General features: G+C 43.7%; 2 protein-coding genes across 4 annotated transcripts in view; both read left to right on the forward strand.

Moving 5' to 3' along the window:
• Positions 1 to 257: 257 nt before the first annotated feature.
• On the forward strand, positions 258 to 4,144 carry actb (actin beta). The gene is made up of 6 exons (XM_005806049.2): positions 258 to 364; positions 1,729 to 1,858; positions 1,978 to 2,217; positions 2,569 to 3,007; positions 3,092 to 3,273; positions 3,363 to 4,144. The coding sequence occupies exons 2-6, from the start codon at positions 1,736 to 1,738 to the stop codon at positions 3,504 to 3,506; spliced, it is 1,128 nt and encodes a 375-aa protein (XP_005806106.1). The 5' UTR covers positions 258 to 364; positions 1,729 to 1,735; the 3' UTR covers positions 3,507 to 4,144.
• Positions 4,145 to 13,011: 8,867 nt separating this feature from the next.
• The window catches only part of tnrc18 (trinucleotide repeat containing 18), a 64,360-nt gene continuing 53,957 nt past the window's right edge, over positions 13,012 to 23,414 (forward strand). For 2 of the 3 annotated variants that reach the window (XM_023348925.1, XM_023348927.1), the window contains exons 1-2: positions 13,033 to 13,272; positions 15,072 to 15,431. In XM_023348925.1, coding sequence (XP_023204693.1) covers positions 15,224 to 15,431 — 208 coding nt within the window. In that variant the 5' untranslated portion in view covers positions 13,033 to 13,272; positions 15,072 to 15,223. Of the gene's footprint in view, positions 13,320 to 15,071; positions 15,432 to 23,414 lie in introns of all 3 variants that reach the window. The other variant, XM_014471422.2, reaches the window with a different exon arrangement.

Genomic DNA, 23,414 nt, shown 5'->3' on the forward strand with positions numbered 1-23,414 from the left:
TGTATAGAACATTACAACACGGGATTAGACCTTCTAGGCCTCACCACAGCAATCCCTTCCCTTTTATTTTCTCCAATCCTTTGCTACTATCGCCTCCCTCTCGTCTCACATCGCGAGCACAGCCCTCCGCGCACAGGCAAAAGCGCGCACGCGACGTGCCTCAATGCATGACGCTCGACCAATCAGGAGCGCCATTCCGAAAGTTTACCTTTTATGGCTAGAGCCGGACAGCTGGCGTGGTATAAATACAGAGCGCCCAGAGCTAACGGATTCACTCTCGGCGCCGTCACACACGCAGCTCGTGCGGGATATCATTTGCCTGAAACCGGTTCCCTTAAAGCGAAAAGCCCCCCCACACCCAAAGGTAAGCCGACAGAAATTGAATTTAACATCATTCTAATTTTAGAACGCTTTAAAATGTAAACATTGCGGATAGTTTTGTATAATTGGGTGGGATTTGTTTAATTTTTTTTCGGCAATATGTGATACTGACCACGAGGTTCTTTGTCTAGTCTCTCAAAACCGTCTGCAATTGTACAACTAGCAATATATAAACCACTTTTATCTGCCTTTGTTGCTGAACCTCGGATATGGAGGCTTTTACGGCTAGAAAACGTGGAAAATTAGTGCTTCGTGGATGCTTTAATTGTTACCGGCTTGTGGCTTATAATGACTCCTGATATGGTATTGCTACTTGCGGTGGGCTTTGTGTAAGTGGTTAACATGAGCTGTAGCATAAAATGTATTTCTGTGGTGGTTTAACACTTCTGATCTGGGCTTGTCTGGATCAGGGCTGCTCCCTTTGTGCGCCTGATCTAGCGGGGTGTGACCTACTTTAGCATAAGAGCTTAGCCACATCATGCTAACACGCCCTTCAGACTTCAATCATTAACGGCCGCTTCTCGGGCGCATTAAATATAACTTGATGATTTTAAAATAATTTTACAACTTTCAGTCAATTCCTGAAGTAAAGTTTAAGTTAACGCCGCTGGTCCAAATTCAAATTTAAGACCCAAGTTAAGCGATGACTTGAACCGTTAAAATTGTTGCTTTGACAGTTAAAGATGAAGGGAAGGAAATGGCGAATGACTAATCACTCTGAGCTAGTAAAGGTGTGGCTTTCAGGAAATGGTGAATTAGCCGTGCCCTTGTGGCAAATAAAGTCAGAAGTTTATTATGCAACAGTTTTTTTTTCTCTCTTTTTTTTTTCAGTCGTAATCATAAAATTCCCTTGCGGTATTTATTTATTTATTTTTATTTATTTAAACTTTCATATGGGTGAGCCAGACGGCCTGGCTGAATAGTCGGTCCGAACTATGACGCAGTGATATTGAAGCAAATATTTCTGACCGGGGTGGGGGGTATTGAGCCACAATGGGAGAGGGGTGGGGGGAGATTGAAGTGTAACTTTAGTGAACCGGAGGGAGTGGTCTCACTGAGCCGGGTCTCCTAATGTCGACTTTTTTTTTTTTTTCTTGTCGTATTCTGGCCGCGTGCCACACTGCCGGTAGCCGCAAAGCGGCTCAAAACCGAACCATGTCCTTATATGGTAACAACAGAATGCAGCAGCACTTCCTTTTGTCTGACTGGTCGGAATGTGGGTTGGGAGCTCCACCTAGTGGTCGCCTTGGCGCACTGCAGTCAGGAACAGGAAGTGAGACTTGTGACTGCAGACCAACTGGTTCCGAGTGGCTGAGTTGACGGGGTTTGTTTGCTGCTCCTTTACAGTTCAGCCATGGAAGATGAAATCGCCGCACTGGTTGTTGACAACGGATCCGGTATGTGCAAAGCCGGATTCGCCGGAGACGACGCCCCTCGTGCTGTCTTCCCATCCATCGTTGGTCGCCCAAGGCATCAGGTTAGTGATGAACACTTTAGTAGATTAAAGTTTCAGTTATGACTAAAGGTATCGAGTTTAAGAAATTGTATCCTATAAAGTATACAATTTAATCTAAATTTAAAATTGCTGTGTTTCAGGGCGTGATGGTTGGTATGGGCCAGAAGGACAGCTATGTAGGTGATGAAGCCCAGAGCAAGAGAGGTATCCTGACCCTGAAGTACCCCATCGAGCACGGTATTGTGACCAACTGGGATGACATGGAGAAGATCTGGCATCACACCTTCTACAACGAGCTGAGAGTTGCCCCTGAGGAGCACCCCGTCCTGCTCACAGAGGCCCCTCTGAACCCCAAAGCCAACAGGGAGAAGATGACCCAGGTACATGGTTGCTTTCATTCAGTTGAACTTGAAAGTTGCCCAATACCTCTTCAGGTTCCTTCTCCATTCTCACTTCCTCCTTCCTCCTCCTCTAGGATCTCTCTACTATAAGATGATCTGTCATCAGCAGGTCTCCTGTGTGCTTTTATTTGCACTTGTGACTAAGATTTAGCAGAGCTGGTGGCTCAGTATTTTAAGTCTGATATGCACAAGTGTGAAGGAATGTAGTTTCTGCACTTGTTCTACTAACTTCAGTCTGAAGCTCACTCTATTGCATGTAGTGAATGCAGTGGCCACAAAGTCCTGAGGGGTCATGTGAGTGTGCTAATGGGTTTCTTTCTGTCCTTGCAGATCATGTTTGAGACCTTCAACACCCCCGCCATGTACGTTGCCATCCAGGCCGTGCTGTCCCTGTACGCTTCTGGTCGTACCACTGGTATCGTCATGGACTCCGGTGATGGTGTGACCCACACAGTGCCCATCTATGAGGGCTACGCCCTGCCCCATGCCATCTTGCGTCTGGATTTGGCCGGCCGCGACCTCACAGACTACCTCATGAAGATCCTGACAGAGCGTGGCTACTCCTTCACCACCACAGCTGAGAGGGAAATCGTGCGTGACATCAAGGAGAAGCTGTGCTATGTCGCCCTGGACTTCGAGCAGGAGATGGGTACTGCTGCCTCCTCTTCATCCCTGGAGAAGAGCTACGAGCTCCCTGACGGACAGGTCATCACCATCGGCAATGAGAGGTTCCGTTGCCCAGAGGCCCTCTTCCAGCCTTCCTTCCTCGGTATGTTTGCCAACTTTAAACCATCTTCTGATTGAAGAGCAAATGTGTTGTACACCACTTGCTAACGGATAACTCTGCTCACAGGTATGGAGTCCTGCGGAATCCATGAGACCACCTACAACAGCATCATGAAGTGCGACGTCGACATCCGTAAGGACCTGTACGCAAACACCGTGCTGTCTGGAGGTACCACCATGTACCCTGGCATCGCTGACAGGATGCAGAAGGAGATCACAGCCCTGGCCCCATCCACCATGAAGATCAAGGTGAGTTGGTTCCACAGGTTCTGATTGTCTTCTGCCACAATGCAGTAGGAATATGGTGTCTTAATACCTGCTACCTTGTGTTCCTGTAGATCATTGCCCCACCAGAGCGTAAATACTCTGTCTGGATCGGAGGCTCCATCCTGGCCTCCCTGTCCACCTTCCAGCAGATGTGGATCAGCAAGCAGGAGTACGATGAGTCTGGCCCCTCCATCGTCCACCGCAAATGCTTCTAAACAGACTGTTCCTCCTCCCCGTTCCCCAAACACCCAACAACTTCAGCTCTGTGCAGAACAACCACATTTCTCATACACACTCAGGCGCAGAGCCTAGACGACAACTCATTGGCATGGCTTCAGTTATTTTTGGCGCTTGACTCAGGATTTAAAAAAAACTGGAACGATGAAGGAGACGGTAATGTTTAGGTTTTTGGCTAGGTTTGAAGGAAACCCCTAAGGTTCTGCAGTTGTCTCTGGGGGGCTTAAAAAAAATGTACATTTTGTCATTCCAAATGTTTAAATGCGTTGTTCAGACACATGATTCCAAATGTTAACTGCATTGTTCAGACACGTATTTGCCTCTGTGAAGGCTGCCCAGTGGTTGGCGCATACTTAAACATGGTTGGTAGTATCGCTTGTATGTAAATTTATGTCTGGGTTTTTGTACTTTTCAGCCTTAAAATGATTTTGGTCCTGTTTAATTTTTTTTGTTATGCAAAACCCAATTGTGACCTTCTTCCCCATTGGAGGTTTCATCTCTGGGGTGGTGGGGTAAGGGGTCTCAAAGTGACGGTAATATGGGGTACCAGACCGGTGGGGCCAACCTGTACACTGACTAAACAATCCCAATAAAGTGCACATGTGTTCCAACATAATGTCTTGACTGTCTTCTTCTGGGTCTGTAGTTCTTTTACTTTAGTCTTAAGTTGGTCAAATTGAATTGCTAGCATATCTGCCATGAGAAAGCAGCACTATTATGCAAAAATACCTAGTGAAGCAACTGAAATGTAGCAAAATATTTCCTTGTACAAAAACTTTCAAACTAAACTCAAGTGGCTCTTGTAAAGTGAGGTCCTACTGAAATGTAAACTATTTTTCAGGGTTTACCAATTTGATTGGTCATTAAATCTGACTTTTAAAAAAAATAAAACTTTAACCAAGCAATCAGTACATGCACTAAATTCTTGTCTAAACCTGTGATCAATCCCAGTTTTATCACTTTATACCTCTGCTACAAATCCTCCCAACCTAGCTGAAATGGGCATGTTTGGACACTAGATGGCAGCAAAACTTATTTTTTGTGGAACTCTGCTTTCTAAGACCTTGTGCGCGAATTAAAGCTCAGTAAAAAGTTACAAATGCGAACTTTCTGTTCCCATTTACACATCTTAAACATCTCCACTTTAAACCTCAGAGACGAAAGATGGATGCTGAAGTTAGTGGTTGCTCACACTTGTTCTGCGCATCCGTTTCCGTGGATGGCATCAAATTATGCGCTTCCCCTGTTCGGTTTGTCCCAGTTGGATGAGTGGACACGGAAGTTATTTAAATTCGCACCGCTATAAACAGAAGCGTGGCTAATATCTAAGATTTATCCCCGCCTCCTCTTCCCTCCGTCCCACCGCAGCTCCACTGTTTCTGCTGAGGCTGCTTCTCTCTGATATTTTACTGCAGCGCCAGCAAAACACCGACTGCTGCCCCGCAAACAATGCCTGCTGGAGAGAGGGGGTGCGCGCACATTTTCATGTAAATTAGCCTAGCTTTGCTCCATTTTCCCCCTCTTGTCTGCTTTCGTGCGCAGGTGTACGTCAACGACGCACGAAATGACACCAGAGGTCTGGTGGTCTGACTGTGCGCCTCTATTAAAGCGGCCATGTTGGATCCGCTTTAATAGAGGAGACTAAAAAGCTGCAAAAATAATCAGCGAGCTCTTGCATTCCTCTGCTTCCTGACAATCACAGCGTGTAGTTCTGTCGTTTCTCCGACAGGTGGAGGTGTTGATCCATTTTATCTGCCTTACAGGAAAAGTGGGTGAAAGGCAGCTGGAGGGCTGACATAAGGAGGCCAAAGGAGAGTAATAAATCACACTTAAAATACCGCAGATCTTGTTTTCTAATCCACATCCAGCAGAGGGTGACACTCACACTAAGAGTGGATGACTTCAACTACACAAAGTTGCAAAAGTATTCACATTCCTAGAACATTTTCACATTTCACGTGTTATGTTGGGATCCCTATGGAGGACATTGGGGAACATTAGTCATCAAGACCAATGCAGATAGCGTGCGGCTCAGCAGTAAAGTTGTGGAGAAGTTTAAAGCAGGGTTTGGTAATAAAACAATATTTATGCTTTGAACTCTCAAATCTTCCAATTAATATCTGGAAAACAGTTTGTGGCAACTGCAAACCTGCCAAGTCGTGGCTCTCCACCTAAACTGATACCAAACAAGAACTTTAATCGGAGAAGCGGATAAGAGGCTAATGGTGACTCTGGAGGAGATCCACAGCTCAGGTGGGAGAATCTGTCAAGATGGTGACCATTGATTGAGCAAATCGCCACAACTCTTTACTTTGTGAAACAGTGGAATAAAGATCTTAAAGGCGGCCGTGGAAAGTCCAATTTGACGTTTTTCTGTTCATGTAAACTTTTAAATATTTGAAAGCGCAAGAGAAGCAGCATTTATCTTCTATACTCCACTAACCCAGAACAAACCTCCAGAAAACTGCAAAACAGTCGAAACACTGACTTCCTTTAAATCGAGGCCTATTTAGAGCTGGCTTTTTTTCCATAACAACTGGAACGTCTGTGGCGTGTATTTTGCTTGACATTTGACAAAATGTATTGTTTATTATTTAAACGTGACTTTACTTACGTTTACATTACACAAAATCCCAGTAACATTAATTGAGCTTTGTGGTGTAGCTCAAGGCCTTTAAATACCTTTACAAGTCACTGTCTTATTTTGACGGAGTGGTAGTGGTACGTGTGTCTGCTTTGTTTTCCCACGGATCCCGGTTCAAGCCAGGTTTCTCCAAGGAGTCTCCTCCGGTCCCAGAACAAACGCCGGGGTCGGCTGCAGCGCGTCCATAAAAAAAAGCCTCTTGCGGGGTTTTATGGCTCTGACACAGCCCAGCTGAACTGTTACCCAGCAGGAAGCTTCTGCTGCATCACTGCTCCTTTCTGCTTGTGTTGAGTCTTGATGGCTTTTCTCAGGAAAAAGAAAAAAAAGAAACAAGGCCACGGGTTCTCAGGCTGCATGAGTCAGGAGCAACACACCAAAAAAAAAAAAAAAAAAAAGCACATCCTGTGCACTGCAAGCTCTGTCGAACCCGCACCAATCAACAACACCTGCACACACACACACACACACACACACACACAAACCAAGAATGTGTTTTTCATGACAGAGAAAGCTGCACGGCAAAATTTGCGTCAGCTTTTATAGATACATTTTCAGCTCCAGCGTTAATCGTGCTGCATGATTGCATGCGCGGCGGCGCTGGAGGCGTGCAGACGGTGACTAAATTTATTGGCATCGCTGGGAAAGGTCAAAGTAAATTTGTCTTTTATGGCAGTGACGCGATCACAGAGAAATGTAGGAAACACTCTAAACATTTAATTTGGGAGCATTTATTCATTTGTAAATACAGTAACGTATTTACTGGCAACCGTTGAGCATGAAAATAGGACCCAGGGTTATATCCATACAGGTTATGTAATAAGAGTAGCTTCCCTTTTAATTTTTTAATTGATTTTTCTTTTTTTTTTTTTGGACCATCCTTCTCGTGTCCTTGTTTGTCACTGTTCCAGATGTTTTGAATTATTGCTCTAATCCTAGTTATGCACAGGCAGGTTTTGCAGCCATTTTCTTACTTATAACACTCGCCTAACTTACTTGAGCTGTGAGCTCTCTCGTCTGTATGATTTTTGAGGAGCGGCAAAGAGAAATTTGGCGCTTTCAAGTTCGGATCAGCTTTATAAAAAGTGAAACAGTGGTCTAAAAGAAGGGGGGGGCTATCAGGAGTAGGAATAATTCTGCTTAGTAGTGTTTACATCAAAATTGCATTTAAAGCTTTTCACACATTTTAACCAGACATGCGTGAGAATTACTCTGGTTTTTTTCCTTTCCTTTTTTTTTTTTAGCTAATAAGCTATAAAACCTATAAGGCTGAAACCACAAGTGACAACATGCTGTGGTCAGAGTTTGGGGGGCAAACGAAGATTTTCTCAGCAGTCTTGTCATCTGAATGCTTTGCATGCGGTTGCAGGCCTATCTGACGCCAGCTGCTTGTCCTCCAGCAGAACGCTTACACCCCCCCTCTTCTCCTCACAAGTGGTCCGTCATGAAAACCCCGTTTGATGATTGGCAGATATGCCATGTCTCTACGTGTGTGTGTGGGGGTGTGTGTGTGTACATTGGGGGCGGGGTTGGTGAGTCACACGGTGTCAGCTGCAATGCTCAGGTTTTTTTAATAATGCATATTTGCTTTCTTTAGGCTTTTGAAAACATGACAGTGTAGTTAGTTGTTTTTTTAAATCACAAATATGCATTGATGTTGGTGCAGTGCATGAGATGTGGCTTGGCGAATAATTTAGCCCTGAGGGCAGGCAGGCGCTCTACACTCATACCTTGAATCTCAAAAACGCCTCAGAGCGGATGCGCGATTTTTGTTAGGTGACTATTTTAATTTCACTCTTAGTTTACTAGATTTAATTAATCGGGAAATAGATTCGGGCTGGGTTAGGAAGATTTCTCTGACTTTTGCGCGAGAAATTAAGGGTGGAAAAGTTCTTATTGCCCAAAGGTATTAGTCAGGGGAAGGATACAAAACAATTTGACATTGTTACGCAAGTACCAAAGCACGTGAAAGCAAACGTGAAAGCTGGAAATTTCTCCAAGATCGATGGAAAGTTTGGATGGGGAAGGCGTTCAGGGAGGTTCCCAACACTGATGGAACGGTTTTCTACAGCTGACAGCAATCTGCCATATTCTCTAAACAGTTTAGACTTATGGGAGTCTGACTGCCAAATCAAATCACATCCCCGGTTCTCCAGGTGGTAGGACACAATTAACCCAAACAGTGGCCTGCTGCCTTCCGGTTAGCACGAGGAAAACAGTTCTGATGGAGTCAAGTTAAAGGAATGCATAACTCAGCAGCTTTTAGGCGCTAACTGGTTTGTTTTAGGACCCGATTATGTAGTTAAGCTGTTAACTACATTGTACGTACATAAAAGACAAAACAACATTTGAGTGGATATAAACCATGATGTCAATGAGTTTATCAGTGACTTTTATTGTGTGCATATTGAGTGATAAACCCCAGCTTTTGTACTTTACACCCTAAGCAACATGGTGAAATTACACTTCACAAGCTCAAATGAAATGACTTTACAGGCAATGATTTCTGCAGACGTGTGTGTTCCCATGGGCTGATAAGCAGGGTTTTTTAAATTATTATTATTAGATTATCTTAGTGACAGATGCAAATCAAATCAGTTTATTGTCATCCGAGTAGCATAACCAGAACGAGGAAGCGCTCTCCTGGAATATTTCACGTATTAGGGCTGAGAATTATTCTTAAAAAAATAAGCAAAAGTGTGCAAAAAGACAACGAAGGTTAAAAACAACAAAACTTTCAATTCTCTGAATGTCTTTTTTTGAAAAAAATATTCAATAATTATGACACTCGGCTAGATTTAACCTCTGAGCTTTAAAAGAATTTGAAGCATGTACATATGTGTATAAATACTTGTAAACACAATAAATGTGCATCTAGCAGGCGTATCTCAATAAATCAAAAATACCGTTAAAAAAATTGAACTCAAACACAGATTTATATTGTACACAGTGGCATGTTTGCATGTATTTCTGGGATTTATTTAGGTAGCTTACAGCTAATGCAAACCCCAATTTCAGTTGATTAGAAAATTTGAAATGATAATAATAATAAAAAAAATACACTTTAATACAGAAATATAGCCTACTGAATAGCTTTGTTTCAGAATCCTCCCAAGATTCCACAAGTTGTGCCCCAGAGTTTTTCCATCCACTCAACTTTCCCTCAATATTTCTTCAGCTTCTTTATCAGTGGGCTGTTATGGGAAGCGAGCAGTCTGCTGACCATCATGTGCATAATATTTTATTTCTGCAATAAAACAATTTATTTGATCACACTTATGTATTTTAATGAAAAAGCGAATTTGAAAAGCTGAATTTGAATTTAAATATTCCAGAATGTTCCCTTTTATAACTGAGTTACATAAATGGGCTTTTAGGTGATATTCTGATTCAACGTGATGTCTCTGTAGAAAGTTCGCCTTTTCTCACTGTCCTCTACGGAGGTTTTCTGCTATCGCTCTTTACTGAATGATGAATGAGAAGTTTTACTGAAAGTGTTATAAAGACCGCCAGTTTAAATCTACAGCCGCCCACCTCAGAGCCCAGTGGACGCCGCCATATTTCACATGAACGAAGAAAACAAAAAAGCGAAGCAGCAACAACAACAAAAAGAGGACGAAACCTGCCTCCCTCTCTCGCATGGGGTGAAAAGAGAGCAACATTGGGGCGCTAATTTGAAGGCGTTGTTTGAATTCCCAGTCGGGGCGATTTGGAGAACAAAGGCCGGCTTGCACCGCCCCTCCGGCCGGACCGGGACATCACTCTGATCCCCGCCTGGTAATTCCCTCCCCGGGTCCCGAGGGCAGGCAGCGAGCGGACAGGTCAGCGGGGTGAGCAGTGACGGTGTCGGTGCTCCGCTCGCTCGGAGCCGCACCAGCAGCGCTCGTTTTCGCCGTGAGAAAGCGGCTGTGAAGGCGGCGTCCTCCGCGGCTTCTCTCCGGCGACTCTCTCTGCGGTGCGCCGAAGCCGATAGAAGCCTCTATCGGCGGGTCGCCTTGAAACCGGCCGGCTGGAGGAGGAGGAGGGGCGGGCAGAAGAGAGGTACGGGCAACTTGAAACCGCTCCATTTCTCTCTCTCTCTCTCTCTCTCTCTCTCTCTCTCTCTCTCTCTCTCTCTCTCTCTCTCTCTCTCTCTCTCTCTCTCTCTCTCTCTCTCTCTCTCTCTCTCTCTCTCTCTCTCTCTCTCTCTCTCTCTCTCTCTCTCTCTCTCTCTCTCTCTCTCTCTCTCAATCTAATCAACATTTTGTAACGCAGCGTGGTGAAGCTCAAAGGAAACTTATGGTTAACAAAATCTTCCCTGACCGCGCGGTCGACAGTGAGGTCATGTTGGGGGGAGTTCAGCACCCAAGGCTACCTGCCCCCCTTTCTGCCCCACCACGAATTTTAATATAACACTACTAAATGAGCAGGCTACAGCACTTTTACTCCTCTTCTTATGCAAATGTCCCGTGTGTTTGTTCCCGCTCAAGTTGGACGCCCAGCCTTGTGTCACCTACAGCCTGCGGGGCTTTTCACATTTACATACCCAAAGACGGGGTTTATTCCACGCTGAGAGATGTGACTTCATGGAAGATACCACCACGATTCCCACAATAAGATGTCTCGTTGTCTTCGTTTATGTTTTTTTTTTCCTGATGTAAGGTTAAAGACTGAGCATCATAGTGAACAACTTAGAAAGAAAGGGTAAAACAATAGTTTCCGCTAATTTACCCCATGCAGCCATCTTCTCCGACTTTATGCTGTGCTGTTCTCACCACCAAGCCACAACTGTGGTTTATTGGAGATCTTGCCAACAGGGAATTTCCTAGAAAGTTTTCAAATTAGGGGCCAGATGGAAAATGACACCACTTCCTACTTCCGTTTTATATCTGTAAACAAACTATTTTATGCACTTTAAATGTAAAAAAGAGAAAATATAATTGAGCTGAATAGTAAGAAAAATGCTAACCTGTCATGTATTATTCATTTGGTGGCCCTGATGTTTGGTTCTGGGTTCGAATCCTGGCCGTGGGTCTCGCTGTGTGCAGTTTGCATGTTTTCCTCTTGCACAATCCAAAACCATGACTGTAAGGTTGATGAATATCTTTAAAATACCTTCAGGTATGGATATGTGTGTGCACCGTTGTTTGTCCTCTCTGTGATGGACTTTTACCCAACGACCACTGCAGATGGTCAAGTACAGACAAGATCTGGATGGTTATTTCACTCTGTTTTGGTTCTGTTCCCATTTTAGACCCTTTTCCATCTCATAAAATACAGCAGAAACAATACAATGCTGAGTGCCAATTGGCTGTAATGTCCCAGATGACTATATTTTGTACCAGAAAATGTAAAACACTGAATCCTAAAGTTGGGTTCGCAACCTGACTTGGGGTCGTGGATCAACGATAACGGGGTTATGAGATCCTCAACGGAAATTAAGCAATGCAAATAATCATGGTGATGCTTATTTCTATGATTAAAGAGATAAAAAAGACCATTTATTAACAGACAAAACCAATGGATTAGTTGTTGATGATTACTATGTCCATGGTTTATTGTGTTGGCAGAAATGCATGTACTCAACCAGTAGTTTGGGTCATGAATCCGTTTGCTATCATTTTATGGGTCAGAAGCCTCAAAGGTTAGGAACTCCACCGATGCAGAACATCAAATAAAGGTACAAAATGAAGGAGTGGGATAATAAGCGACCTCTTGTAGCCTGAAATAAAAACTTAGATGAAAGATGGTATGAATTTTACAATTTTCTAAATGTAAGGTTGCCCTGTTGTCAAAAATGCTAAGTTTGAAAGGATCTCAAAGTTTAATTTAAACATTAACGGTTCTGCTTTTGGTCTGGATCAATTCTGTAATACAAGTAATCATCCATCCATCCATTTTCTAACAGCCTTGTCCCTAGTGGGGTCAGGAGGGTTGCTGGTGTCTATCTCCAGCTAACGTTCAGGGAGAGAGGCGGGGGTCACCCTGGACAGGTCGCCAGTCTGTCGCAGGGCAACAGACAGGACAAAAAACCATATACACACACACACACTCATTTAGAGAGACCAATTTACCTGACAGTCATGTTTTGGGGCTGTGGGAGGAAGCCGGAGAACCCGGAGAGAACCCACGCATGCACAGGGAGAACATGCAAACTCCGTGCAGAAAGACCCCGGGCCGGGAATCGAACCCAAGGCAACAGCTCTACCAACTACGCCACTGTGCAGCCCTACAGGTAATCAATGATTTCAAATTCCTTGATTACAGCGAAATAGCTCTTTAGATTAGCACTGAACTTTAGCATCACAAACCTATGAACCACCCACTGCGCACACTTGTTTTTTCTACAGTAGACATAAAGAAAGATCACTTTGTTTTGCAGCATTGGTGCCACCCCATGAAGCAAGGACACCCTGGGTGAAGAGCTCCACATCCTGTATCATAGACCATCACTGTTAGCAGGTGGGGGCAGGAAATGTTTTAGGTGTGGTCATCAGTACTGAATGTTAAAATTGCCCAGAACGCTGCGTTTACGAGAGAACGCTTGACAAGCTAAAGATAAACCCTCATGTCGATCCGATTCCTTCTAAAAGGAAATGAAAAAGCAAAGAAAGTCATTCATTACTCGGGTTAATCATTAATTATTCACTCTCTCCTCCTGATGAGCACTGAGGTCCACTGTGAAGCCTCCCCACCGCCCTCCATAGCTGAACACACCTCCCTCCCCTCTGAAAACTAGTCCCTCTCCTTGTTTTGATCGCTCAGTCTTGAAGGGAGAGGGGACCTTGAAACTGCTCTGCCTCCTTGCTCCATAATTGGTTTTGTAGTGCTGGCGAGCGGCCAGAGTGCGTTTTTTTTTTTTTTTTTTTTTTTCTTTCAATGCGCCAGGGACGTTGATTGACAGGCCGCCCAGCCAATCAGAGAGCGGCTATTTGAAACGTACTCGGTTTGTGTGGTAGTGAAGGAGGTGGGCGGGGCTTGTGAAACAATGCTGCGTTTCATTGCCGAGGAGGACGCGTCAGGGGCTTTCTCTCCCCCCCGAGTGATCCCCCCAGTTTACCTTCGGACCAGCCTGTAATGGACTACTCCAGTTTTTCCAGCAGCCTGGATGAATTTTGAGAAAGGTTTGCATTTACTAAAGCTCTCTTCCGCGACATTTCTCTCCGCAGAAGTAAGCGCTCGGAGTGTTTTTTTTTTCTTCTTCTTCTTTTTTTTTTTTTTTAAGTTTTTAGTTTTTCGGCTTTTCTTTTTCCAGCAAAAAAACACCCAAAAACAAACAGAAAAACTGGCGTGGGTGTTTTAAAACCGAATTTAGGTTGTTAAAAAAAAAAAAAAAAGAAAAGGCGAGCAAAAGGGCGCGGAGGTTCTGCGTTTCTTTCTGCGCTCGACATGTTTGCTTTACTCCGTCGCTTTCAAGACGTTTCCTCCGAGAAAGTTTCTCTGCGTCTTTAATGGAAGCGAGAAAAGTTTGAAACGTGGCTGAAACGCCGAGGTCCTCCGCCCGCCGCCGCCGCCGCTGCTGCGGCCGCCGCCGCCGTCGTGCCGCAGGGGTTCAAACCCAAGTTGGAAACACTGTAACTCCTTTTCAGATGCATTAAAGGCAACGTTTGTCTAGTATGTTTTCATAAAAAGGACAAAAAATAATAATAAGGGTTATTGTTTTTTTTTTCTTATTCTCCTTCCGAGCGAGGCTCTCTTCTGATCCCGCCCGCCTGGATATCACGAGTCGCTGGTGTAATTGTGTTTTCCTGCAGCCTTTGAAGGTGAATTTAGGTTCGTTTTTGAAATAGATTTTTAATTATAACTTCCAATTAGTTCCTTCTTCTTTTCTTCTTCTTCTCACATTAGTGATTAAAACGACGAGACCATTCCAGCACATTGTTTGGATCAACGTCGCAGCTTCTTGCTAACTAACTTTTTATAATCGAGTTTTTTCATTATTATTATTATTATTATTATAGACTAATGCAGATTTCTGTAATATAAGGAAATAATGTCCAATCAAGATTCGGTTAAAAAAAAAAACAAAAAAAACCCCAAACATTTTACTTCTTCGAACTGCCTCATCACCGTCGGTGCGATGCTCCAGACTGTAAATAAAATAACAAAGTGCTGCTAATGTGAAGATTCAGTCACATTTCAGGTGGTAGATGTTCAATCTAGTTCGGTTCTGGCCAGCACCCACGTCCACTGGTCAAGCAACACCGTACTAAATTTACATGCGTGGGCAACAAAACACCGCTAACCCCTTGCTGTTTAATGATGCATGCTCTTTTTTTTTTTTCCCCAACCTTATTTATTTTTAAACCGTTTGAAATTTATATTTGATGCGCCCTTTAGTATTTATGGACAGACTATTGGTTTACGTTCCCCCACCCCTCTCCAAGAGAGCCGTGAAGGCATCTGGACGGTCGGATGTATGTGAACTAGATCATTTGTTTCAAAAAATAAAATAAAAAAAATAAAAAAGAGAGGAGCGTTTCACGTTTCTGTAGCGGGGATCCGGTGGCGTTTTCGCGGCGAGCGCAGAGCAGCTGGCCGCTCCTGCAGAGCTCCAGGGCGGCTTGCATGGCTCGGTGTGCGGCGGGGCTGGAGGGGGGCGGCGGCGGCGGCGGCGGAGGAGGAGGTGTTCAGGCATTGAGACATTAAATTATACACGTTAAGTTTGACTCCTGTGTTAATCTGCGGCTCGTATACAACCGGGGGCAGCTCGTTCGGTCCTCGCTCGAGTGCGGCTTTTATCGCGAATGTAGTTTTTGAAGTGTTTTTATAAACTGCGTCATCGCTGGGTACGGGCCGCCTTGTCGCTGGAAAAGAGAGAAATCCCGAAACTAAAGCATAGTTTTGGTCTGCTGTAGGATTCTGCATCGAGTGATGTTTATCTTGTCGTGTTTTTTTTTTTTTTTTCTATATATATATATAGGTCAGCAGTATGGCTGAGAAGGAGTCCGAATCGCCTGGGAAACTAAAGACACTGTTATAGCCAGAATTGGCTTTTATTATTATTATTTCTGATTTTCCGGGACCTATCCGAACGGACGCATTTTTCTGCAACAACTTTCCCATCTGCGGATAATGGATGGCAGAGATTTCGGTCCTCCTCGATCCGTCCACGTCCCCCCGCCGCTGTTGGCGGGGCTCGCCATGGAGCCTCACCGACTCGGAGCAGCGGCGGCGGCCGGGAGGATCCCTTCCTCGCCCGGCCACTTGGGCGCGAGCCACCCGCCGCCTCTCCACTCCGGGAAATTTCTCTCATCGGCCATTAACCTGCATTCACACCACAGTAAGTGCTCAGTTTTTTGTTGTTTTTTTTTTACACGGAGAAGGTTGACTTTTGAAACCGCTATAGACGTAACATGTTGACTGCGCAACAAGAAGGGAAATCTGCAGTTTTGTGGCTTTCGGTGAGATGCATAAATGTAGATTTCGGTTAGATGCACGCTCGTGCAAGTTTTAGATGTAAACAGCTCATGTCAAGGATTTGTCAGCCTCTGCAGCGGAAAATTACTTGGCAGTTTTCAGCACAAGCAAAGCGTCCGTCATCCTTTCGGGCACAGATAGGTGTGTGTGTGTGTGTGTGTGTGTGTGTGTGTGTGTGCTTTTAATATATTTTTTGGTGTGTGCTCGTGTTGGTTTGTAGCAGCGCCGTGCGGGTTTAGGTGGCAATGGGCTGTTGATGGGATGCGGATCATTTCGCTGTTGGTGCTGGGAGAGCAAACGCAGAGAGTGGGAATGGTGGAAGTTGTGTGACCTTATAGAGAGGGATGACAGAGCGCTGTTTACCGTGGGGACCGAAATGGCTTGAGTGTTTTGTGTGAGGGAAGAACGACGGTGGTTCCGTATTTGGAGTAAAAAGCCTCCAGTGATGGACCATTTGTCACATGGCTGCTGTTTCTTGTTTTTGTGCATCGTTTTTTCCTCCCCTGTTGGACATCCCTCTCTCTCCTTTTCTCTCTCTCTCTCTGCTGCTCTAAACTCCCAGGGGGATATTTGAACAAAAATAGAGAAGCAGAGATACAGTGACTGCCATCATGCAGGTGTATGTGTGTACATCACATGCAGTTGACGTATAGCTGGTGATTTTCCTCTTACTTTCATTATTGGTCTCTCAAGCTTTTAAAAAAAGGAAAGGCAGTGCACGTTTGCGCACAGTATTGTGATGCATAGTGGAAGTGAGCTGGCTGTCCTGTAACTGTATACATGTTGGGCAAATGGAAAGGACATTGGATGGAAAATGAAAATCCTGACTAAGTTACTTGCAGCTGGTTTTCTGCAGAGATCAAAATGTTTTCACCTGCTAGGATTTTTAAGCCATAGCAGCTGATCGACATCAACATGAGCTTTGATTTTGCTCAAAGTACCAGGGAGGAATTGACTTCTTTTTTTTTTCTTTATTACGTTAATGTTTTATAGCTCTTAAGAAAACCGAACAACATTTCCCCCAAATCTGAGTTGGCCGGTCAGCCTTTAAACAAAGCCAGAACCCAGAGTTGGGTTTGATTGCCGCTTCTCTTGTTTCTACAGTTTAGATATTGTTTAATGAGATCCCAGAGGAACGGCTAGCACAGCGCTTTTTTGCTGTGCACTGCTGGTCAACTGGCTGAAAGACAGATTAGCTGTTTGGAAATATTTCAAGTGGCAATATACTTCATTAAACACATTCACCTTAAATTTACCCATCTAGGAATGAAGATGGTATAATTTTTGTGGAGAACCTAGTTTTGTTAATAGTAAAATTGTTTTAGCAGCTGTAAGAGTAATTATAGCTTTTCTACTTTTAAATAGAAACCAGTACTTGGGTGCGCAAACTGGACTTAAAGATTATCATGATGTTTTGTGGAGCTAACAATAAAAGCAACAATAAGAACTGTTTTTCGGTATATTTACAGTTTTTTTGGCAATCATTGCCCCACAAACATAAACACTTGGGAGACATTCCCATTTGTAATACGATAATAAGTGTGATTTGTGTCTCTAAGCCGCACACGGTAACTGCATTTAATCACATTTTCAAATTTGTTGATATTCATCGATATTCTCATTTAACAAACAGTGGAGAAAAATAGCAAAACGAACAATCTGGACAGTATCTAATCGTCATTTATTGGAATTTATCACGAAGACGAGGAATCGGAATTTGAGATTTATCACAATAAATGATAAACGATACACAATTAGACCACCGTACTGCGGTACTTTTACTCAAGGTTATACCAGGAGAATCCAACACCAACCCAGACAAACTTCTATCCTCTTGACGTTCTGTAGCTTCTGCAGAGCGAGAAAATAGCAGTTTCTGTTTTCTAATTCAATGAAATGACCCCAAACTAAAACCGCGTGGAGTCACACGGTGACATCAGTGGGTGCAAAAACCACATGCTTTTTTCACAAGTCCTGATATATTTGTTAGTGGTCTTACAGCTCAAGAGTTTTGGATATACGACAGTCGTTTGTGCTACTCAACAATAACATGACAGCTGCGTGTTTTCCTGGCATCGTGAACCCCGACCCCGGATGTTTTCTTCCAGATATGGGATGACTTTGGAGCGAGAGTGAAGGAGTGAAGTTCCAGTAAAGTCAGGGCTCGAATGGCACGGCTCTGATGAAGCATTAATTTGACACTCCGACAAAGCCCACACACTCTATACACACACACACACACGCAAACAAGAAAAGGTGTCAGAGATGAAATCAGCTCACAGTGAGGGGTGTTGCAATGATTGATGGACGCATTGTTGCAGGGAGAAGTACCAGAGCGGGGGTTTTCTTGCAGGCTTTAGATGAATGGGATTTTTTTTCCTTTTTTGCAAGCCCTTGAAGCCAACGTGTGCCTGAACGACACAAAACGGCGTGTCTATTTAAAAACTCTTTCGGTTCGGATGACGCGACGTTCTCCGTTTTCCTCTCCTGTGGCTCCGAAACGAGCTGAAAACTGCTTGTGGTGTGTGTGCAGACTGTGCTTTTGCAGAACGAGCTCGACGCGCAGCCCAGGGCGGTGTATAGGCGGGGGCGGACTGGGGGGTACGGTGGGGAGGGGAATTGACCCAGCCACCGGTCCAGTCCGTATTGGTAGTTGTAGCACTCGTTTTTAAGTGGGATATATTTTGTTCTGCCCACACGGTGACCTTCTCACTCCCCCCCACAACCAGACCGCTGTACGACACGGGTCATTTAGCTTTATAGCGCTGCTCTCTGTCAAATCCCCACACATTACAATAACCAAAAAAATGGGATAGAAATCTCTCTTCCTGGTTTATAATCACACTATGCAGGCTTATTACATAATAATTAGCCAGCAAAAGCAAAATGAGCTGCTGTTCCTCAGATCGACATGTAGTGGGAGCAGTCGAGGGATTTCTCTTGCTGTTTTCGTTTACGCGGCTTTCACAGAAGTTGACATGACTTTTTTTTTTTTTTCTTTTCCAAATTTAGAGCCGAGATCTCGACAAGAGTCGACTGTTTACATCTTCCATTTCGACTCACTCCTGAATAGTTCTTGTTTAACTAAAAGCGAGAATGTTTTCTCTGATGACATAATTGATCCGAGCAGCACATTGGAATGCATGGTTCAGCTGTGTATTAGTTTTCAGCGAATCCTATTCATCCCATACAGTTTAATGAGTATTAATGGAGTTTTAATCGTTGCACTCAGATGTTATTCATAAATCATTTTGGAGGAAAACTGGAAAAAAATGAACTCTCAACATGTAAGAAAACAACAGTTAGATCAACTTATACAAATAAAAACACAATCTAGTTATTGGTCTGGCCTATTTTTCTTTAAAATATTTAAATAAGGGGACAAAAACATCAGTTCAGTTCTATTTTTGCTCAACATATAACACTGCTAATGTGATTAACACATAAACAGATTGCTGTGTAAAACAAGAAACTCATTTTGAGTGCTATGTTTCTGTTTTAGGTAGAACTGATTTGCTTTTGTACAACACAAACAGATGAAAGAGATAAAAATGAGACTAGCACTTCAAGCCACATCAGTAATAATAGGCTGTGTAATCTTTTGTCGTTATGGAGACCAGAGGTGGTAAAATGGAGTAATAAAAGGTCTGATCTGCTAGATTAGAAACTCGTGGATTTTACTTTTAAGACTTTTCTACGTTCACGCCCGAGTCCGACTTTTCTGTGCACGTGTGACCCAGATCAATTTTTTAAAATGGGTTTTTCTTATTTTTATGCATTTATTCAAGTCAGACCCCGGCCAGATCCATATGTTGCCCTAAATGGGATTCATATTTGATGTTTTCCCAAGCAACCTCCGTCCGACTGGTCATCGAACTCTTTGCTCGTTTCTGTGACAGACTCGCAGTTCTGCAAAAGAGGAGGCGGAAAGCGCCGAGATCAATAGTAAAAATGGATGAAAGGAGCGCGGCAGCAGCCTGCTCTGAGTGCCCAACCACTTGTTAATCGAGCCGAATGTGTTGACAAGGTGTAGCATCCGTATTTACTTCTGCAGTCACATGTAGCTTCACGTCAGCTTTTGCTCGTGCTACTTCTCTGCACAAAAAAGTCTATCCCTCCTGCTCTGAGGAGTCTACATCACTCCTCAGAGCATCACTTCACTTCATGTGACAGAAGTTATTACTTAACAGGGTTTTACAAATATCTCAGACAAAGTCATCTAGGCAACTAACCACTGACCAATCACGCAGCAGTTCACGTAGAGCTCTGTCGAAATGGTTTGACCAGGACCTGGCCATCGAGTTCATCATGCAAAAAAAAAAAGACACAATTTTGGCACTTCGAATGAAGTGTGTGGGATCCTTAATGTATCCCTGAAGATTGTGGGTCATTTAACTCTGGGGTTCTGTTATGTATAATCTTTTTTTTAAACCTAACATTTTTATGAGGGACTGAAGTTGAAAGCTGAAAAGAATCAGACCTGGCAGTGACGAATCCAGCCTTCCTGGTTTCTGCTGGAAGTCTCGCTCTCTCTCGCTCTTATTCAGCCTGAATGAACCACATTCAGACGTTGAAAATGTAACGAGGCAAGCCTTACTTGGGTTAAAACCCCAGTTACTGTTCTGCATAGTTGCTGGTGCAACCCAATCAACGAAGGGGGTCTTATGAAGACTTACTTTTTTTTTTTTTTTTCCCACTTTTTTTCTCCGAAGAGTTTTTGCGGCGCTAGTGGCTCGTATTTTTTGTACAGTAGGCAGACAGGAAGGAGGGTGAGGAGAGGGGGGAAGACATGCGGCAAAGGTCGTCGGGACCGGGAGTCGAACCCGCGACGTCCGTGCCGAGGACCAAGGCCTCCAAACGTGGGGCGTGCTAACCCCCCGCGCCACCACAGCACGCCCATGAAGACTTACTTTTGAACAAATTCCTGTTGTTGCACAGCTGATTCTGTTTTTTACGCTGAACTTGATCAGGAGAAGCTTGTGTTTACGAACATAAAATGACTTTAATTGGTCCTTCTTCTGCCGGCGTTTCTGTCTCCAGATTGCGGCCATCTGTCCTCTTCCTGTAGTTATCGTCCCTCTAGAGACACTGAGACACAACGAAATGTAAATGTGAGGAGAGGAGCCAGGAGATGGTTTCATTTCTCTGATCAGTGAAGCGGCGCAGCAGAGTGCCTCACAGCATCAGGAATTTATGCTCCTCGGTGTTCAGATTAAATATTTAGGTTAGAACTTTTTCACCGTTTAAAGCAAGTGTGAGAACATTTCTTTTCAGATCACTTCAGTCTGAAGCAGTGCTACTTTACTATTTCTTGGCTGTAGCTTCAAGAGAAACTTGGAGTGCATTCACACTAGCTCTGTTTAGTCCACTTTAATTGAAATCTAGTTTGATTGTCGTAGAAAGTCCGCTTCGTTTTGGGTGGTGTGAATGCACGATCGAACTCTTATGCTGCCCAAAAAATGCGAACTTCAGTCCGACTAAAAACCTAGGTCTCGGTTTGGTTGAAACGAACTCTGCTGTAGTGTAAGTGCGTATAAAATGCCAAGAGGACTGGAGACCACTCCAAAAACAGGAAGTGTACTATATTGCAGGGCATTCTGGGTAAATGCAACCAAAACTAGCGGGGGAAATTTTATAAATGGAAATCCTACTACTACTAATAAAATGTGACGCTACTCCATTTCCGTTAACATTTTGTGAAGAAGGATGTTGCGCTCATGTCTTCTTCAGAGGTTTTTTTTGTTGCTTCCTGCTGTGGTTCTTAGTGGAGCGCCACCACAGGCGAGGCGAGGAACAGGTTCTTCAAAGTTGTTTGTACCGTTTCACACAGAAAACACCATTAGTGATTGTTGGGCAGAATCATGTAGCTTACCTCCAGATGTGTTGCGGCTCAGTTTGGTGTGTTTCTACTGTAGAGAAAAAGAGTGGGACTAAGACGCATGTAGCTGTGGTGCTGCTTTCACAGGGGAATGAAAACAGCTGGAGACTAATGTGGAAGGGGAATTAAATGGGCACAGTGTCTAAGGTGGAAGTCTGTGTTTTCGTCTTCTTCGAAGGTTACGAGCTGAGCTTGCTGCTTGTGTGTACGTGAGTGTAAAATGTGTGTGTGTGTGCGGGTGGGCGTGTGTACGTAGGGACATGTGATTCTGCTTAGTGCGGTTACGGCCGGGGGTTTTCCCCTGGGACTCTTGAAAGAAAGCAGGAGATTTATCTTGGCCGCAAAGCATTCATATAGTTAGGTAAATGTGGTAACCCTTCTGCTGGTCTCTCAATCTATTTCCCTACGACTCCCCCCACCACACACACACACACACACACACACACACACACACACACACACACACACACACACACAGAGAAAGAGCACATGCTTGTTGTAATTCATGGAGTTCACAGGGCAGACGACTGATTTCTGTACCAGTTTGTCTTCTCCAGTGCTCGCTTAGTGTTTCTGTTTGAATTAATGTGATGACCGTGTGTGCTTATATGTATTCAAAGCACAGACCTCTGAGTGTGTGTGTGTGTGTGTGTGTGTTGGAGGATGTGGCTCGGACACGTCCTAGCTCAGATTAATTGAATCCTTCAGGAGAAAAACCAGCCTCCTTAAGAGAATGCACAAGGCAGCGCTGCCCCGCTACAATAAACCTGTCACACACAGACAAACTACACTCTTTTCTCTGTCACACACACACACAGTCAAACACACACCTGTCAAACATAAGAGTGATTGGATGGTGTGTGTGTGTGTGTGTGAGAGAGAGAACAAGCAAGCCATGGCATGTTGAAATACCCAAAGCATTAGCTAAGTCATTCACTGGGCCAGACCCCTCCCTTTTAAAGCAAACAACAGCCTCAAACACACAAAGGTCACACACTGCGCTGTCTGTCTGTTTGGCTACATGACTCCGCTCCATAAGCCATATAAAGCTCGGGTAAATGCAGGGTGACTTTAAAGAAACACCCAGTCACTGCTGAACGCATGCTCTTCTTCCGATGAAATCGACTCAAGCTGTAGGAGACGGAGGAAAGTTTGGCAACACGACAAAACGGACCAATGCTTTAGTTTAAATGTAATGTTCACTTTGAGGTTTTGATATTGTGCGTGTTGTTTTTCGTGCCGACACTAGGAACAAGTCAGTTACTGATATTAAGGTACTTAAAGTTTTATTGTGATACTTTGTGGTACTATTATGATAATGATAAAACTTCACGATTAGAACTATTTATTACTTCTTTGTTTAGGTATGACTGTGACTGCATGACACAGCAATTACAACCCCACTAACAAATACTGCTCTTGAAAACATTCCCATTTGTAATGGTCTTCTTTAGGGATAAACTTGAACTGCATTTAATCATATTTTCACATTTATTTAGATTTTGAAGCAGTAGTAAAAACAAAGAGGTAAAAGTGAACAATCCTGGCAATACGGACTGTTTTTATTTTTTTTCTTAAACATTGTTAATTGATATTATTGTGACGATAAATCAGAATTCTTATAAGAAATGTATCACAATAAACGGTAATCAATACAATAAATATGCAGCCATAGGTTCTAGTCGGGTTTAAAGGTTATGTTAACTTGTTCTTAAAGAGATCTGATCTCTGTTTGTAAACCAGCTTGTTCTGATTTTAGATCATTTCAGTTTCTCTTTAGAAACTACGGCGCCGGAACTGCCAGTGGTGACCTAAATATCACAATATTTGTTGATACGGCAAGGAGACCACGAAATGTATTTCTGTGAAAATATCACTGCATATCAAAAAGTTTTATAAACACAAAAGCTGCTCTAAAAATACAGTTTCTTCCACACACCCTTTAGGTTAAGTATTGCTATTGTATGT

The sequence above is a fragment of the Xiphophorus maculatus genome, chromosome 16, assembly GCF_002775205.1.
Source record: "Xiphophorus maculatus strain JP 163 A chromosome 16, X_maculatus-5.0-male, whole genome shotgun sequence".
Taxonomy (NCBI): Eukaryota; Metazoa; Chordata; class Actinopteri; order Cyprinodontiformes; family Poeciliidae; genus Xiphophorus; species Xiphophorus maculatus.